This window comes from Pristiophorus japonicus, chromosome 12, assembly GCF_044704955.1.
Source record: "Pristiophorus japonicus isolate sPriJap1 chromosome 12, sPriJap1.hap1, whole genome shotgun sequence".
Taxonomy (NCBI): Eukaryota; Metazoa; Chordata; class Chondrichthyes; family Pristiophoridae; genus Pristiophorus; species Pristiophorus japonicus.
In genome coordinates, this window is record NC_091988.1 from 37,543,891 (window position 1) to 37,563,898 (window position 20,008).

At 45.1% G+C, this 20,008-nt stretch overlaps 1 protein-coding gene across 1 annotated transcript in view; it reads left to right on the plus strand.

Annotated features, from left to right (window-relative positions):
• Positions 1-19,511, plus strand: part of LOC139276756 (FYVE, RhoGEF and PH domain-containing protein 3-like) — a 234,553-nt gene extending 215,042 nt beyond the window's left edge. The window contains exons 14-16 of the mRNA XM_070894766.1: positions 347-502; positions 5,666-5,806; positions 18,624-19,511. Of these exons, the coding sequence (XP_070750867.1) occupies positions 347-502; positions 5,666-5,806; positions 18,624-18,845 (519 nt within the window). The 3' untranslated portion in view covers positions 18,846-19,511. The remainder of the gene's footprint in view (positions 1-346; positions 503-5,665; positions 5,807-18,623) is intronic.
• The last annotated feature ends 497 nt before the right edge of the window (positions 19,512-20,008 follow it).

The window sequence follows — 20,008 nt, forward strand, 5'->3', positions numbered from 1 at the left end:
ACTGATTCTTTGCCATTCATTAAATTTGACTGAAAATATCAGGGACTTTTGTTATTTAAAAAAAAAACACATACTTTATGGTTTGCTTTTAGGTGCTCACTGGGTTTCATGTGTGCAGTTCGGGCTCTCATCCTGCTCCACTCTCTACATAGACTGCCCAAAGTAACTTTCAGAAGAAAATTCATTTTATTAGTGATATTGCATGTAATATTGTATATGCTTGTGAAACAGGTCACTTATCTTGATTAAGGAATAGAACAAGTTGGGTGAATCTAAAAAATGGAGAGAAAATTTAAATTTTTTTTTTGGCTGTAACCTGTTTAAAAGATGTTGTCATTCTTTTCAGATTATCTGTGGAAAATGTTCAGAATTCAAGCCACTTGCAGATAATAGTCGACACAACCGTGTATGCAAGGAATGCTTTGCACTGCCAGCCACAACGGTCCCATCAAATCCAGTACCCGAGAATGTAACTGACCAGAAGAAAAAAATAACTATGGAGGTGAGTGTACTTGAGCACAGAAATAAATTATTGTTCAGTTAGTGGAGCTAAATTTTTGGAGATAAATAGGCTCAATATCAAAAGAATGAAGTAACTGCTGTAAATTCTGATCCTGTATCCTGTAGGGTATGTTTGAGATACGGAGCTCTGAAATTCAGGCTGGACATTTTCCAAAAACAGTTCCTGTGTATTCCTTTGAGTTTCCTTGTGTACTGTCCTAAATTTCACAATAACTAAATAAGTAACTAAACATCAGGGCTCAACATTAACTTCTGGTTTGTGGATATTGGCAAAATTTGTCAGCTCAAGCAACCCAGTAGCAGTCTGATTTGTTAAGTAATTTGCTTTCCTGATAATATGTGGCATCCATAAAATTTATGGACGGGGTGCAAAATGGCCAGAGCGCACATCTCTGAAATTTACTGTTAATTTTCAAATGAGCAATCCAAGATTGATCATTTTCTAACTAGTTTATTGAAAGGATGGAGAGAGAAAATTGACATCGTTGGTGATATATCTCCAGCGACTTGAGGTGTCTTCTGTACATCGTCCATGCCTCTGATCCATATAGGAGGGCGGGTATTACTACAGCCCTGTAGACCATGAGCTTGGTGGTAGATTTGAGGGCCTGCTCTTCGAACGCTCTTTTCCTCAGGTGGCCGAAGGCTGCATTGGCACACTGGAGGTGATGTTGAATCTCCGCATCATTGTCTGCCTTTGTTGATGAGAGGCTCCCGAGGTATGGGAAGTGGTCCACGTTGTCAAGGGCCGCACCGTGAATCTTGATGATTGGGGTGCAGTGCTGTGCGGTGAGGACAGGCTGGTGGAGGACCTTTGTCTTACGGATGTTAAGCGTAAGGCCCATGCTTTCATATGCCTCGGTGAATACATCGACTGTATCCTGGAGTTCAGTCTCAGAAATGTGCGCAGACGCAGGCATCGTCCACGTACTGCAGCTCAACGACAGAGGTTGGGGTGATCTTGGACCTGGCCTGGAGGCGACTTAGGTTAAACAGCTTCCCACTGGTTCTGTAGTTTAGTTCCACTCCAATCTATATTAATGACTTGGATGAAAGGACCGAGTGCAATGTATCCAAGTTTGCTGACAATACAAAGCTAGGTGGAAAAGTAAGTTGTGAGGAGGACATTTGGAGCCTGCAAAGGGATATAGATAGACTAAGTGAGTGGGCAGTAAGGTGGTAGATGGAGTATAATGTGGGGAAATGTGAGATTATTCATTTTGGTAGGAAGAATAGAAAAAGAGAATATTTTTTAAATCGTGAGAAACTATTAAATATTGGTGTTCAGAGAGACTTTGGTGTTCTCGTACAGGAAACATAAAGTTAGCATGTAGGTGCAGCAAGCATTTAAGAAAGCAAATGGCATGTTGGCCTTTATTGCAAGGGATTTGCAGTACAAGAGTAAGGAAGTCTCACTACAATTGTAGAAGGCTTTGGTGAGACCACACCTGGAGTATGTGCACAGTTTTGATCTCCTTATCTGAGGAAGAACATACTTTTCCTTGGAGGTGGCACAACAAAGGTTCACTAGATTGATCCTGGGAGGCAAGGGTAGTCCTCTGAGGTTGGAACTATACCCTCTGGAATTTAGCAGAATGAGAGGTAATTTCATTGAAACATGTAAGATACTTTAGTGGATTGACAGTGTAGAGGCTGAGAGGTTGTTTCCCCTGGTTGGAGAGTCTGGAACTAGGGGGCATCGTCTCAGGATGAGGGGTCGGCCATTTAAGACTGAGGTGAGGAGGAAATTCTTCACTCAAAGGGTTGTGAATCTTTGGAATTCTCTACCCCAGAGAGCTGTGGATGCTGAGTCACTGAGTATATTCAAGGCTGAGATAGATTTTTGGACTCTTCAGGGAATCAAGGGATATGGAAATCAGGCGTGAAAGTGGAGTTAAATTCGAAGATCAGCCATGATCTAATTGAATAGCGGAGCAGGCTATTCCTGCTAATTCTTATGTTCTAATATTCTTCTTTCATTCGCCCCACCTCACCAACCAGTCAGCAATGGAATCTCCAAGGGGAAGAAAAAAGATAAAAAACCTTGGGTCAATTTAGGTGGGAGGAAGTCTCTCTGATCTCTGACGATGATCAAAAATTCTGGACAGCATAATGAGCAGAATACACATCCCCCAATACACCATCAAGTTAGGAAGTTGTCCAGCTCCCTTTTGTACCTTTGCAGTGAATTAATACTCACTGCACGGGCTAACAACTTATTCCATAGGTTGATGGCTCTATGAAAAGAAATACCTCCTGACATCCAACCTAGTTTAATGCATATGTAACTCGTACACATGCACGCAGAGATAGAGGTTGAGATAGATAGATTTTTGGACTCTAGGGAATCAAGGGATATGGGGATAAGGCAGGAAAGTGGAGTTGAGGTCGATGATCAGCCATGATCTTACTGCATGGCAAGCAGGCTCGAAGGGCCGTATGACCTCCTCCTGTTTCTAATTCTTATGTTCTGTTCTTATTAAATACATTGAGTAGTTGAACAGAATTAAACTGTATGCTGGTAAAGAGAACAGCATCTGTCAGTGATGGAGCCTTGATTTACTTTCTTACAATTCTTCATCATTAATTGTTCCCTTTGTTACCAAAATAAATTGCTGTATGGTATAAAGATTAATGGGGGTAGTGGGGCTCAATCCAGAATTTATCGCAAAATGTCACTGATAACTGAAAATAATTGAAAGTGTTACACTTGAACAATCTCCAAGCGCAAGTGGCTTTGTTTTATTTGGTTGATTAACTCTATTATTCAGTCGGAACACATTGTCTACCTAATAAGAGGTTGTCACCAAAAATCAGTTTAGAGATAAACTTTGAGAGAGTATTTTATGATGCAATATATTCACTTTAGTGGAAAAGGTTAGATTATAGAAAAGAAATTCAAAAGTAAGCTTCTGAAAAAGTAACATTAGAAAATCAATATATACATTGACGTAATTTTATAACAAAAAAGCGAAGTACTGTGGACGCTGAAAATCTGAAATAAAAATAAAGTGCTGGAAATTCTCAGCAGGCAGCATCTGTGGAGAGAGAAACCGTTAATGTTTTAGGGCGATGACTTTTATAACACTGTTGGTAGTTGCTTATTTTGAGTAGACATTTACAGTTGGGTCCTGCACAAGCCAGGGGAAGCTTGCAATATGTACCTTGAATGTACATAAATCAGCTTAAAGTTATGTCCTGTTGTTTCAGAGAATATGGTAGGTTGGTAGGCAAATATTTATTTTATAAAATCTTATGATTGTACTAATTATGGCCATCTTGTGTGTTGCTGCTTAGAGCCAGAAGTATGATGAGGGTCTGAATAGGCACATCTCCTGAAGGGGTGATCAGGATAAGAACATAAGAAATAGTAGCAGAAGTAGGCCATACGGCCCCTCGAGCCTGCTCCGCCATTGAATAAGATCATGGCTGATCTGATCATGGACTCAGATCCACTTCCCTGCCCGCTATGGTGCTAGACAGAGTACAGAAAAGCTAATAGTTCTGTCTTTGAAGTTGATTATAAAGATTAAAATAACCTGCTTTTCTATAACACTTTTCACGACCTCAGGATGTCCCAAAGCGCTTTACAATCAATTATGTACTTTTTGAAGTGCAGTCACTGTTGTAATGTAGGAATATGATTAAATATGTTGCTATGAAGAGGGACTATCCTGATTACAATATAAACTATTATGTAGATTCCATTTATAAAATATGGTTTCTTTAACCTCATTCAGCCCACAGGATGATAATTCCAATTCTATTGCAACTGGTGCAGTATTATTTACTCTAATCTTTTAGTTCGAAGTATAAAATCTCACTAAGTTTGACCTCTACACATTAGTAGATTGGTATCTGGTTAGTTTAAATACTTAATATGAATCTCTTGTCATTTTCTCCAATGATGAATGACGGTCAATTGGGTCTCCTGAATTTGAACACATGCCTGTGAGCAACTCTTGCTCCTTTTTCCTATATTCATTTGTGTTTCTCTCAACCACTGACAGCTTTCCAATGCTGTTTTATATTTTAAAGTACCCCATTAGGGACTTCCTATATTTTAACATTTTACGTTGCATATTTTAGCTTTTGAAAATTAAAAACATTTGTCACATTCTATTCTACCCTAATTAGAGCACACCCTACTGCACCTTAATAATCTTTAATCATTTGCGTGCTGAATGCCCATATGTTTTTAAATCCTGGATCATACCGCTGTGTTTTCAGTAAACTTGGTTAAAGTGCCAAATTGCATAGTTTAATAAAAATGTCAATTCATACTAAGTAATGGTTGAAACGTCTGTCTGTCAACCCATTCCTTTTCTCTCATCACTTGTCATGATTGTGGTGGATCTAAGATCCTTCCTGTTTCAGTTCAAAATAAATTCTGTAACTTGTCTTTTTGTAAGAATTTGTAGCTAGGCCAAATCATGTAACACGTTTATTACTGGGCTTTTGAAAATTGTCTTTTGTTTGTATGTAGAAATACACAAATCCTATCTAGAAGGTAGGCATCTGGTTCAAAGGGAGATAATATGCCTCTATAGCTATTGACTGTTTGTAGATAGTCCCTTCCCAGGACAAAGTGGTCTGTTTGGTTTTCAGGCAACATATGTGAGTAAGAGTCAGAATTGTTTCACTGTGGGATTTTGCTAGCAAGACTATCACCTAAATTGACGTTTTTTCTTTGTCATGGAGAAGTGAGAATAACTTGAATTAAACATTTGAAATTAAAGCATTTGACAGTTCTGTTTCTAGCGATGGTGTAGGCTGGGAGTAAATATAATAACTGTATATTTCACCTGCAATGGCTTCTCTTCCCGCTCATGCACCATTATCTCTGGACCAAGGATCTACCTTTGGCCCCCTCCTATTTCTCATGTGCAGGCTGCCCCTCAGCGACATCATCTAAAAACACAACATCAGGGTCCACATGTACACCGACGACACCCAGCTCAGCCTCACCACCACCTCTCTCAACTGCAGGATAGAGTTCAAGTGGATGTGATAATTACATGTTTGCTACTTTTTACATTGATGTTTCATGGGAAGTGTGGTACAGTATCGCCATTGAAAGGATAATGCTGATTTTTTTTTCATTGGTACATTTACTTGTATGTTTTTTTTTCTTCTAATACAGAGACCAAGCTCACTGACAAGTGATAACAGTCTTTTCTGCAGCAACTTAAGTTTTATGGAAAAGGGAAAACCCTGGCACAAGGCGTGGGTAGCTATTCCCAAAAGCGATCCACTGGTACTGTATTTGCACATAGGCAGTCAGGTAAGAATGAGTTTCACCTGTTCGCTCAGTACAGCTTTACATAAGCTTCATCAAGTTGAATACAGTATTAGGTCAAGGGATTTAGCTACTTTTTAAGAAGAGATTCTAACCTTAACTGCAGCAAACTTGGAGCTTTGAGATGGAAAATCCATCTGCTGCTGTCGCTTTCCCCTCCCCAGCTCTCTTCTGGTTTTGAGTACTGTCTGAAATAAATTAATAAACCCAAATGTGTTCAGTTGTTTTTCTTGCTTATTTTGGAAGTGGTCATTTTTCTTATACATCATGTAATTGTTTGCCGTGCTCTATGGACAAAGTAAATATTTTTTTTGAGGGCGAGTTACCCTCCTCCTTAATATATTAAAAACACAAAATGCTAGAAATACTCAGCAGGTCAGGATCTGTGGAGGGAGAAACAAAGTTAACGTTTCAGGTTGGTCATCGACCTGAAATGTTGACTTCGTTTCTCTCCAAATGTTGCTTGACCTGCTGAGAATTTCCAGTTTTCTGATTTTAATTACAGATTTCCAGCATCTGCAGTGTTTTGCTTTTTCTTTACCCTCTTGCCTGTCGTCATCCTCCTCTGGGTTTTTTTCTGGTTATGCAGCATCTGTAGTTGAGCGGGCAGACAGATGACGAGTACTAATGGCGATGAGCTGTTAGCTCGGAGACATGTTGCAGTAACCTGGCAATGATTGCTCTAACATTCCCTCCATATGGAAAGGTGTCTGGTCTTTGCCTGGCATTTCTTCAGCATAGCAGAGATCAGAAACAAGAGTGGAGAGGTGACATCTTTCCACTCTGTGGTGCATTGCGCTGGAGCTCCAATATGCTGCTCCATTGTGTCACATAACTTGTGTAAAATATTAATTGGTCAGTGTTAATTAAATTGATTCCTCTTTTCCCTCACTTTGTAGTACTTTGTTTTCTCTCTTTTCCACCATATCTTTACACACTGTGCAATTCACCAGCCTCTAGGAGGAAAGATGGCCTGCTTTTAGGCCTCGCCCAATTACATTCATGGTCCAGCAAGTAGGAAGAACATTAGAATGACCTATGGTGACTTGACTGTTGTACCTTTGTAGAAAGTGTCCCAGAACATCCAGGGCTCTTGCAGGATAAAGGAGGAACGTTAGCTGAGACACTGGGCGAACTTCCTACACTTTATTGAATAGAGATATGGAGGAGACGTAGAAAACTGGCGGCAATGCATTGGCTGCCAGTTGCACAACCCACTCAATTTTCTTTTCAGTTGAAATCAATGGAAAGGAAGATCGCACGTGGTGTATTACAGGTGGCTGATCCAATGCTGCCAGTTTTTTGCCCCTGCCAAAATTGAAAGTTACCCCCATGGAATCTTTAATGCCCCCAGAAAGACCAGAACTGGCAGATGGGTCACAGTTTAACATCTCATCCAAAAGGCAGCATTCTCAATCAGTCAGCATCCTTCCTTACTGTTGCACTGGAGTGTCAGCCTATATTATGGAATAAGGGTTGAGCTTATAGAACATGTATTGCACTTTCTTGACTGTTGGTACCTACCACAACTTCATCTGGTCTTTCAGTGCTGTCATTAACTGCCAGCATCAATTTCATTAGACATAAGTCTATGCTACAGTCACTTTCAGCTATACTCTTGTAATACTATTACTATACACAAAAAGCCCTTTGACTTTTACTACAGGTTTGCTGTACGCCAGCCAATAATTCATGGTGATCAGTGTTGTGTATCTGTAAAGCATGCACTCCCATGTTCCGCCACCAGGGAACTCATCCCCTGTAGTACCAAGGGATCCCAGCATCCCTTGGGAGCACTGTATATAAGCCGGCCCCTAAGGCCTGTTCCTCACTCTGGAGTGTCTTATTAAAGACTGAGGTCACTGTTACTTTAACCTCCCTGTGTGCAGCCTCATCTGTGTTAGGAACACAATCATCTGATGTGTAAATTATTGTGTCCTTTGATGCTCTAACAATGACTCCATGAGGCAGTGTGTTGTACTGGAACTGTAGTGACCTTAGTCCTTTATTAGTTAACTCAAGAGTGAAGATCACACCTGGTGGCCTGCCTTTTATACTAGGCCAGGCACACCTGTACAGGTAACCTACAAGTCTCCCACTGCTGTGCCCTCTGGTGGCACACCTTGAGATAGTACCAACAGTAGCCATGTAGAATACATGACATCACTCCCCCCTAAACCCTCAGTGCAAATCGCCTCTGCATTGACAGAGCTAAGCCCAGAGCTCTATGTGGGTTTTGTCTGGTTGACCTCTGGCGAGCCAGCTCAACCTTGGGTGGGTAGTTGGTGCAGTAGCGTGCTGGTGGTTGCTGTTTGTGTGTGTGTTCCTAACCACTCCATTCTCTTCCCCCCTGCCCCCCCACACTGATGTGGCGGGGGCTCCTGACATTCATGTACATTCAAGTTCAGGTAAGTGGGTTTTGCGTTTTTTTTTTCTTTTTGTGGTTCCATGGTGTACGTTAGATACCTTATCGATGCGGTGACCAGTGCGTGAGGACAAGCTAGTTCTGGAGCTGCTGGATTATGTCCCTGCCGTCTGGTGGTGGCTCAGTGCCCGGTGCTGGCAGTGGGAACCCGGTTGGCTCGCATAGCCTGCTCTTGGGGCTGTTGCCCTGGTCCCTAGCATCGGGCAGGTTCACAGATGTCTGTGACCTCCCTGTCCTTTCTTTACACCCTGGGTCCCAGCTGCTCCCTGAGGGGCTGTCATCTAGCAGTGCACCGGGAACTGCTGACTCGCTGGCCTGTGCGTAGTTTGGTTTGGAATCCTGGCTGGTGCTTGTTTCCTCTGGGGGAACAGTGGCGGGTGCCCTACATCTAGGGGTATGGCCTTGGTGCAGTCTGCACCTTCAGCCTCGTGGCAGTTGGTGCCATCAGTTGCCTGAGAGATGGAGCTGACCCAGGGCATGGTATCGATACCGTTGCCATTGCCCTGCTGAAGTCGCTTGCTCTGCAGCTCGTGTGTGTTGACTGCTTGTGGCCACACTTCGTGGTGCGTGACTCTGGTCCCCGGGACGCAGTCTACAGCATTGGGTAACTCGCTGTACCTGTGTGCACTCGATGGAAATTACAGTCTCTGTCACAGGTAGGACAGACAGTCGTTGAAGGAAAGGGTGGGAGGAAAGACTGGTTTGCTGCACACTCCTGCTGCATGCGCTTGTTTTCTGTATGCTCTCAGCGAGGAGATTCGGTGCTCAGCACCCTCCTGGATTCTCTTCCTCCACTTAGGCGGTCTTTGGCCAGGGATTCCAAGATGTCGGTGGGGATGTTGCACTTTATCAAGGAGACTTTGAGGGTGTCCTTGAAACGTTTCCTCTGCCCATCTGGGGTTTGCTTGCCACGTAGGAGCTCCAAGTTGGGGGTCTTGTGTCGGGCATGCGGACAATGTGGCCCGCCCAACGGGTGTGGTCAGTGGTGGGGATGTTTGCCTGATCGAGAACACTGACATTGGTGCGTCTATCCTCCCTGGGGATTTGCAGGATCTTGCAGAGACATTATTGGTGGTATTTCTCCAGTGATTTGAGGTGTCTGCTGTATATGGTCCACGTCTCTAAGCCATACAGGAGGCAATTAGACCCATACAGCAGTGCCTGGTCTCCAGTCGTCTCGGACCCCCTTGCCACTGGACCACAACCTGCCTCTGATAAGCCCGTGTGGTAGCCGATGTGCAACGGCCACCCCACGTTAAAAGAACTCGCACACAAGCATCTTCCACTCTTTAAACATGAAGTTCCAGACCTGGAACATCAGGACCCTCATGAACAACCCCAACAGCGACAGACCGTAATGTCGCATCGCCATCGTTGCCCAGGAACTTAAACACTTCGATGTCGACATCGCCACCCTAAGCGAGATCCGGGGGGCAGAGGAAGGGCTGCTCAAAGAACAACATGGAGGGTTGCACCACCTTCTGGAAAGCCAAACCAGAGGAAAAACGCTGCCTCCATGGAGTTGGTTTCGCCATCAGGACTGAGCTGGTCAACCGCCTCCGAGACTCCCCCTGCGGGATTAGCAAACACCTCATGACTCTCCGGCTCACCCTATCTCGGAACCAGTGCACCACAGTTATCAGTGCATACGCCCCAACACTCGACACAACAGATGAGGCCAAAGAGGCATTCTACTCTAGCCTTGAACAATCCCTGTCCCGCGTCCCTACGGACAACAAACTTCAGTGCCAGAGTCGGTAAGGACACGGACCTCTGGGAAGGTGTAATCGGCAGAGAGGGGGTTAGGGAAAACTAGCTCCAGAGATACCCTGCTCCTGACAAAATGCCTAGAACATGACCTTGTCATCACCAACACCTTGTTCCACCAGGGGGAAAAGTACAAGGCATCATGGAAACACCCTTGCTCCAAACACTGGCACCTGGTCGATTACGTCATCGTTCGAGCGAGGGGTCGCAAGGACATGTGCATCACCCACGCCATGACAGGAGCCGACGACTGCTGGACAGACCAATGCCTAATCCGTTCCATCATCTACATTAAATAATATTTACCAATGCTTTCAGCAGATTTTGTGGCGCTGTCAACCTGTAGGTACATATTTTTATAATACCAGCTTGAGCCCAATGTCTCTATTCTGACTGCACGTCATATTGTCATGAGGTACTCTGAACCTGATATGTGTCTAAATAATCTTTCCAGTCCACAGGGAAATAATCCATCTCTAAAGTCTACAAGGAAATCAGAAATTTTCAAAACCAGTTTGCTGAAGGAATATGGAATTCACTTGAGGAGTGGCAGTCCCTGTAATTCAGACACATACAGTCTTTGCCTTTCAAGCTCATAGATGTCGTGTTTTTAAAAAAATTTGAGTTGCTCTGTTCTGCTTTCAATTTTGAATCTGCAGAATTGCATTGGAAATTTTAAAAAGTAATTGAGATTGTCCAGATATATGGTTATGACTCCCAGTTGTGCTGAAAGAGGCTGAGTGGCAGCCAATGAGAATTTAGCAACTAGAAGAATAAATTTATATTTAATTTAATTTTGAGGACCTATATATAATGACCAAACTACTAGAAATTAAGAATAAACAGTTGCTAATGTCAGAATGTGGTGAAGTATAGTTCTCATTTCTAGAATGCAACAAATGAAGAAAATAAAAGCTGCAAAGGTGTGAAGGGAATCCACGGTTAAGAATTTACATTTGTAATGGAACTTTTCATGTCCTCAGAGTGGCCCAAAGCATTTTACTGTCAATAAAGTACTTTTGAAGTGCCGGCACTTTTTTTTTTTGAAACAGACAAATGTGGCAGCCAATTTACACACAGCAAGGTCCCATAAACAGCAAATGAGATAAATAACTGGTTAATATGCTTTTGTTGGTGTTGGTTGAGGGATGAATGTTGGTCAGGACACACAGAGCTTCCAGTAGTGCCATGAAATGTTTTACATCCAACTGTTGATGTTTTAATTATTTTTTCAGGACAAAGGAGTCAAGAATGTCCTTCAAGGCTGATTCTTTAGGGTGCATTACATGCTTCCACATATTTTGCAACCTTAGTAGCCATTGTGAATAAGATTGTATATTCAGTCACATATAGCCAAATTATTGTAGGTGCAATAGCTTTAGTTGTACAAAATTGCTTATACTGTAATTATAATTCTGATTCAGCAATGTATTATGACTATATGGGCCCGAAATTCATCATCATACCGCCCAAAAATACGATTTTGGTCAAAAAACGCCTATGTACCGCTGACATACCGCTTAGCGGAATATTCATCATTGACATACCGCTGAGCGGTATGCACACTGCCTGCCGTGCAGGACCGCCCGCATACCATCCAAAAAGTCCGATTTTCTTCGCATACTGCCGACATACCACCGGAGCTGCATACCAGCCTGGAAAATGTGGTTTTATGCGATGTTAAGTGGACAGAGTGCATGGAGCCTCCATTTTGGAAATAGGGAACTGTCAGCTAAAGCAGCACATCTGTATTTCAGAGGTGAACAGTGACTTTACAGTGCAATTTAGAGTGGTAAAGGTATTTTTATTGGTACTGAGTAACTTATTAAGATAGAAGGCATTTTAGTTATATTTTTTTAATTGAAAAATATTGTGGAGATTTAAAAGGAATGGGGCCTGTATCGCTGTATTGCTGACAACCTGTCTAATGGAGGAACCAGAAGTGAGAAGGTTTATAAATAAACACTTTGCTTGAATGTGGAGAGCTGCATTTTGGGACCCAGATGACTGTTACCACAAAAGTTTGACACTGTACAAGAGTGCTTAAATTCAATTCAAACATTTATGTAAAAATGTAAAAAATAGACAACTTTAAAACTTTGTAAAACTTACAACCATAAAATAACTAACAACTTTAGTAAACCTTTACACATCAAATTTAAATTATTCAATGAACAAGTACAACAAAAGACCTTTTGCTGTCCTCGACCACGTGCTATACCACCCTTGGGTCTATTCCACCCCTTTCTTACTCCCGCCCTTCCCTTTCCCAGCAGCCCTGAGCCCGGACCGCGCCGTGGTGGTACCAAGCTGGCATGCAGCACCGCACCCAGAGTGCTGTTACTGTCGTTGGGGGTCAGACATTGCAGACGCAATAAATGGGGCCTCAGGAAAAGCTCGTGATGTGGAAGGCATGGCTCAGGGCTGGAAGATGCTGTCAGCTCCCCACCTGCAGGTGCTGTCGACCTGACTACTGTGGCACGGGAGGGTTCCACGCCATGTCCCGATCCCGTCGATTGCCGCATGGCTTTGTCGGCGGTCCGCTCCATCGCGGTGATCATACGCGACATATCCTCCAACTGCCGCTCTGATAGAGCCGCGATGTTTGTGGCTATCGTAGTCGTGGCCTTGAACAGCTCTCTACCTATGTCGACGCTGGCCTGTGACAGATGCACCATATCCTGGTACATGCCTATAGCAACCGACCTTTCCTGCACCAACTTCCATCTCTGCAACACTGGGGGTGCTTTGCTGCGCATGGCTTGATCCCGCAGAATCAGAGGAGCCATGGGGGAATCCCCTGAATATAGACTCCATGGTGGAGGATGTTCCAGCTGGCCAACATGGAGCTGGTGCATCCTCCTCATCTCCACCTCCACTGGTTCTCGGATCAGCGTCTCTTCCTCTTCATCTTCCTCATCTCCTCCAGTGATGAAGTCGGGAGAGGGCAGGGTGACGCCAGAGGTGGAGGCAGTGGGTCTGTTATCTGGTCTCTCTGTGTTGGTGTGGTCTGAATCATCCGAGTCTGGATGTACAAAATAACATTTAAAAATGCTGGACACCAAGGGAGGGGTCAGGGTTACATGAGTACATAATGCAGTGACTTATTGCCGTCTTTCTTAAATATCCACCACTGCTGCAGTACTGCATTACATAACGCAGACAGACAATACATGTATGCATTGTGTGACATGCCCCAACATTGCAGTACATCACATGAGGCCAACATTACAGTTACATTACATGACATGAGAGGACCGCAACACAGACTGGATTATATTCAACTTACCCTACTGTGTGAGTGGGTAAGCTCCAATGCCGGTGGTGGCACGGTTGCTGTCCCCAACCAGCGACAGGGCACGGAACTCGATTTCAGTCAGGGGCTCTTGGGTTGTGGTTCCTCCCCCCGTACACTGCTGATTGGCTGCTATTGCAGATGTCGTCTTCTGCAGAAATCATCGCAAGCAGTCCCTCGGAATCAAGGAAGACTTGCTTCCACTCTTAAGATGAGTCCTTAGGTGGCTGAACAGTCCAATACGAGAACCACAGTCCCTGTCACAAGTGGGACAGACATTCGTTGAGGGAAAGGGAGGGTGGGACTAGTTTGCCGCATGCTCTTTCTGCTGCCTGCGCTTGATTTCTGCATATTCTCAGCGATGAGACTCGAGGTGCTCAGTGCCCTCCCGGATGCGCTTCCTCCACTTCGGGCGATCTTTGGCCAGGGACACCCAGGTGTCAGTGGGGATGTTGCACTTTATCAGGGAGGCTTTGAGGGTGTCCTTGTAATGTATCCTCTGCCCACCTTTGGCTCGTTTGCCGTGAAGGAGTTCCGAGTAGAGTGCTTGCTTTGGGAGTCTCGTGTCTGGCATGCGGACAATGTGGCCCACCCAGCGGAGCTGATCAAGTGTGGTCAGTGCTTCAATGCTGGGGATGTTGGCCTGGTCGAGGACGCTAATGTTGGTGCATCTATCCTCCGAGGGGATTTGTAGGATCTTGCAGAAACATCATTGGTGATATTTCTCCAGTGACTTGAGGTATCTACTGTACGTGGTCCATGTCTCTCAGCCATACAGGAGCGGGGGTATTACTACAGCCCTGTAGACCATGAGCTTGGTAGCAGTTTTGAGGGCTGTGTCTTCAAACATTCTTTTTCTCAGCCGGTTGAAGGCTGCTCTGGCGCACTGGAGGCGGTGTCGAATCTCATCGTCAATGTTTGCTTTTGTTGATAAGAGGCTCCCGAGGTATGGGAAATGGTTCACGTTGTCCAGGGCCGTGCCGTGAACCTTGGTGACTGGGGGGCAGTGCTGTGCGGCGAGGACAGGCCGGTGGAGGACCTTTGTCTTACGGATGTTTAACGTAAGGTCCATGCTTTCGTACGCTTCAATAAATACGTTGACTATGTCCTGGAGTTCAGCCTCTGTATGTGCGCAGATGCAGGCGTCGTCCGCCTATTGTAGCTCAACGACAGAGGTTGGGGTGGCCTTGACCTGGCCTGGAAATGGCAACGGTTGAACAGGTTCCCACTGGTTCTGTAGTTTAGTTCCACTCCAGCGGGGAGCTTGTTGAGTGTGAGGTGGAGCATGGCAGTGAGGAAGATTGAGAAGGGGGTTGGGGCGCTGACGCAGCCCTGTTTGACCCTGGTCCGGACGTGGATTGGGTCGGAAATGGATCCGTTGGTAAGGATCACGGCCTGCATGTTGTCATGGAGCAGGCAGAGGATGGTGACAAACTTTTGGGGGCATCTGAAACTGAGGAGGACGCTCCATAGACTCTCTCGGTTGACAGTGTCAAAGGCCTTTGTAGGTTGAAGAAGACCATGTATAAGGGCTGGTGCTGTTGCGCTGCAAAAATCATGTCCGTTGTGTCCTGTCGGGGACGAAATCCGCACTTTGACTCCGGGAGGAGCTCCTCAGCCACAGGGAGAAGAAGGTTGAGGAGGACTCTAGTGACGACTTTCCCAGTGGCTAATAACAGGGAGATTCCTCTGTAGTTGCCGCATTCAGACTTGTCCCCTTTTTTAAAGATGGTCATGATCACTGCATCTCTGAGATCTCCCAGCATGGTCTTCTCCCTCCCGATGAGAGAGATGAGGTCATGTATTCGCGCCATACTTCAGTGCTTCTCCGCCATACTTCAGTGCCTCAGCAGAGATTCCATCCGCTCCCGTAGCCTTGTTCTTAAGCTGTCTTATGGCTTTTTCTACCTCGTGCATTGTTGGGGTTTTACTGAGGTGGTGGTGGGTAGCATGCTGCGGGATGGAGTCGAGAACACTCGAGTCAAAGGCCAGAGTCTCGATTGAGGAGATCTTCGAAGTGCTCCTTCCAGCAGTCCCTGACTGCCTCGGTGTCCTTGATGAGTGTTCCCCCATTCTTGGACAGCAGTAGGGTGGGGCCTTGGGTGTTTGGACCGTAGGTGGCATTGACTGCGATGAAGAATCTTCGCACATCATGCCTGTTGGCTAGCTGCTGTATCTCCTGTGCTTTCTCCATCCACCATCTATTCTTTAGGTCTTGGGTTTTTTGTTGGACCTCAACCTTGAGCCATCTGTAATGCTACTTTGCTGCTCCCAAGTTGGGTTGTTGTTTAAGACCCAAATGTCCTGCGCTTGCGATCTATTAGCTCTTGGATCTCCTGATAATTCTCATCAAACCAGTCCAATGTTTCCTGGTTAAGTGACTTAGTGTCTCTTTGCAAGCAATGGAGGCCTGGAGGGCAGATCAAGCGCTGTGGAAATTCTGCGTCTCGGGTTCATCAAGGCTCACCAGGTTAGCTGCAAGGCGCTGCCTGTATAGGGTTCTCTCACCTGGGTCAGTGGGCTCAAGTTTCCACATGATTCGCGCCTGATTTTTAGGAGCAACTGGTGGAGAACGGACTATTTTAGAAATCGCAATTCTCCACATTTTTTTTTCTGCAGTTCTAGTCAGGTAGAACAGTTCTAGTTTAGAACAGAATTTTTTCTTCAAAAGGGGGCGTGTCCGGCCACTGACGCCTGATTTGAAAGTTTCCACAGTGAAAATGTACTCCAAACTAAAGTAGAATGGCGCCAGTGAAGATTTTTGTAGAACTGAAAAAACCTGTTCTACACATTAAAAAATCAGGCGCAGGTTACAAATTAGGCGTCCAGAACGAGGTGGGGGGGAGGGGGGGGAAGGGAACTCATTAAATTTGACAAATCCTTATTTATACTTCTACAAATATTATACAAATAAATCCAACCTGAATAAACATTTATAAGCCAAGAAAAGATTAAATAAACCATCTTCCTACCTGTGTGAAAGTGCTTCAGCCAGGGAGAATTCTGCAGCTGTTCGTGCCGCTGAGCGAGGGAGGGAGAGAAAGAGAGGGGAGGGAGAGAGAGAGAGCGGGGAGGGGAGGGGGGGTCGGGGGAGCGGGTGTCGGGGTTGGGGGGGGGGGGAGCGGGCCTCGGGTCGGGGAGCGGGCCTCGGGTGGGGGGTGGGGGAGGGGAGAGCGGGTGTCGGGTCTCTGTCGGGGCGGGGGGGAGCGGGTGTCGGGGCGGGGGGGGGAGGGGGAGAGCGGGTGTCGGGTCTCTGTCGGGGCGGGGGGGAGCGGGTGTCGGGGCGGGGGGGAGCGGGTGTCGGGTCGGGTCTGGTCGGCGGGGGGGGAGCGGGTGTCGGGTCAGGTCTGATCGGGCGGGGAGCAGGAGCTGGCCGTGGGAGGAGCCTCATTCACGCAGCCCCAGTGAGGCCATTCGGCCAGGGCTAGGGGCTGCGTGCTTCGGGCCCCTCCCACACAGTTCGGCGCCTGGAGCTACTGCACTTGCGTGCCGACTGTAGCGCGCATGTGCAGAGGTCCCGGCACTGTTTTCAGCGCAGGGACCTGGCTCCGCCCCCCACAGCTCGTGCCGGCTGCGCCGAGTGCCACAGGACCTGTAAGTCGGTGGAGACTACCGAGGATTTTTTTAGGCGCCGTTTTAGGCGCGAAAAACGGGCGCCCAGCTCGGAGGGGCGCCCGTTTTTTTTGTTGTGGAAACTTGGGCCCTTTAAGTGCCCCGGCATTGGCTTTTTTGCGGCACTGCTTCTGTTGCCCCCTCCGCTTTTGGGGCTATGTTGATGTCAATGATGGATCGGATTAGGCGGTGGTCCGTCCAGCAGTTGTCAGCTCCTGTCATGGCACGGGTGATGTGCACGTCCTTGCGATCTCTAGCTTGACTGATGACATAGTCGAGCAGGTGTCAGTGTTTGGAGCGAGGGTGTTGCCACGATGCCTTCTACTTGTCCCTCTGATGGAACAAGGTATTGGTGATGAAAGTAAAGTAATGAAAGTGAAAATCTTCAATCCATTTAACATCGTGCGCGCAAACACACACACACACATATCAAAAACACTGCGTTGATCCTCTTGTCATTGCCTGAAAGCATGAATACATCGCCGTAACCTTAAGATAAATAAAATCATTCGTGTGACACTGAACCTACATTTACATGGCACATGAGGGGGTGCATAAATAAAATCATTATTTACTCTTGTGACCCTCACCAGGTCATTCCACCTCTTATGGCACCTTTCCCTGGTGTGTACCATGGTACTTGTGGAAGAAACAGCCTCCCCAATCTCATCCCATATCCTGTTGTATTCCTTTGGGGAGGGGGGCTTTCCACGACCACCCTTCATTAGTTCAGAGTACCTTTCCGTGATATTCTCGAAGGGCAGGTAACTCTGTCTCCTCGAAGGCAGGTGCCATCAAGCTCCCGTCCTATTCGATGTTTTTGTGCTTGGATTTTTTTTTAACATTTCCATAATATTTCTGTTATGATTTTTGCTTTAAAATATGTCTTGTTATTGTTCAAACTGTAGAATTATTAGTTGCTATGAATATTTTTTAACTCTGCAAAGTGTTTCTAAAGTAACTGCCCGTCGACTAGCTTGCTGCTCCTTCTCACTCTCTCCCGCCTCTTCAACTCACTTCATGTGCGTGGGTGACCCTTAACCCCTGAAATCGCGGGTAAAACACTTTTGTAAAAAAAAAAGGGGGAAAAAAATCGCACATGCGCAATTCAGTGCTACGCCATCCATCAAAGAGAAAGTTAATCTGGATCGACTACTAGATTATGTAGCGCCCACTGCAAGCCACTGACATACTGCCGAAAAAAATTCGACCAATTTTGTCCTCTTCGGTCTCCGCGGTTTGGAAGGACGCACCGCCTGCATACTGCTAAGAAATGGGTGGACCTTATGCATTGACCAATTTCGGGCCCTATATGTGTTGCAGAAAATTGTGTTTACTGTACAAACATGGTCGCCCATAAGTCTAGACTTTTCCATGTCTTGCCGCTTGAAACAAAGGATAAAGCATAAGTTGCAGAGATTCACACTTTGTTCCATGTACATTTTTAGCAAGATGTGGAAGGCGGTGTCACAGTGCTTGAGGAAGCAGAGGTTTGCACCTCATTCCAGCTACAGGGCACGTGATGAATCTCACCTCATTTGCCAGCATTGTCAAATTCTATGCCTGTTTTGAAATCTGCATGAAACGTGTGCCATTGAATTATTTTATAGGTGGCAAATGGGACTTGGGATAAAGCTTCATTTTATCGGTTAGGTTCCTTGTTTTATTAATTCATGTACTAATACTGGGAAATTTCTTTACAGGATGGAAAAAATGCCCGTACTATCCCACTGCCTGGCTATGAAATTGAACTTCCCAGTCCCGTTGATATGATTGAGAAGAAGCATGCTTTCAAGCTGAGGCAATCCCAACAGATCTTTTATTTTAGTGCCGATGATGAAGAGATTCAGAAAAAATGGATTGACATCATTTCAAAAACTGCCATGGGTGAAGTTGAAGAAAAACCAAGCAACTCAGTAGAATAAAGACTGGTGGCCAAATTAGCAGCAGATGAAACCAAGATGACTTTCTATGATGTGAGCTGTATTTGCCGTACTTGAATTAAACAGCGAGGGCACTTTCATTTGAGGAAGATGTTTAAAATTCAGATATATCTACATACATCAGTATCAGATTTAAATGTTTTGCGTGTTTTTGGTCTTCAACAATTAATGCTACTGAGGAACCTAAGCACATCAGAAAAAGTGTAATAATTTACAAATTAATCACTTTATTGATTCCATTCCAGTCCTGTGCAGTACGGTTTTGGTGTAAATGTGTTTAACACCAGTACTTGCAATCCCTCCGTGCAAGATGTATAGTAATTCATTAGTTAGATGTATGTTGTTAAGTTAAAACTTGTGAATGCCTGTGGCTGGCCACTTCTGGTCTATCAATTGTCTGTATTCAATTCTTTAAACACACCGTGCTCTTTGTCCTATTTGGCATTTGGTGATGTAATTAATTTCTTCAGAAGTAAAAATGCTAAATGGATTTTCTTCTCTCATGTTCCATACTGTTAACAAAAGACAGGAAAATGCTGTACAACTTGCAAATTTATGCTTCCGATTGCTTCTGTGGTGGAGAAACCCCAAGCCTGAAATCTGTATGTCAGTTTCACTTATTTATGTATTGTGCTTTCAAATAAACATTCCTGATTTTCACCATTATTGCACTCTTAGTCTGACACAGTCGGCTTCAGCTTGCCTATCGTTGTGTGTGTGCACTTCTGCATTAAGTGAGAATTATCCAAAATCCCAGGTATTCGATGTCCAGCCAATGGCTAATTCGAGGGATTTGAAGAAGGGAAATCAACGGGGGCTTCAGTTGCGGTTTCAGCTCATTGAAACATTTTGCAACCAGGTTTGTGGTGTTATTTCACTTGTTTTGCCGAAAACCCGTCGGCGGAAAATTCGGTGATATTTTGCGGCAGCGGTTTTCAAATACCGCTGGAAAGAGGACCGCCGCCATGCAAGAACCGAAATAGCGTTTTCGCCAAAAATTTGGCTCTGAGCACACCCATATTTTGCGCAAAAAATACCGACATGTAAAAAACTGCGTTTCAGCTTTCGGAGCAGTGGTAAGTATGAAGACCTGCAAAAAAGGTGTATTTTTTAATTCTTTTGCAGCGATTTGACAAGTGTCTTGT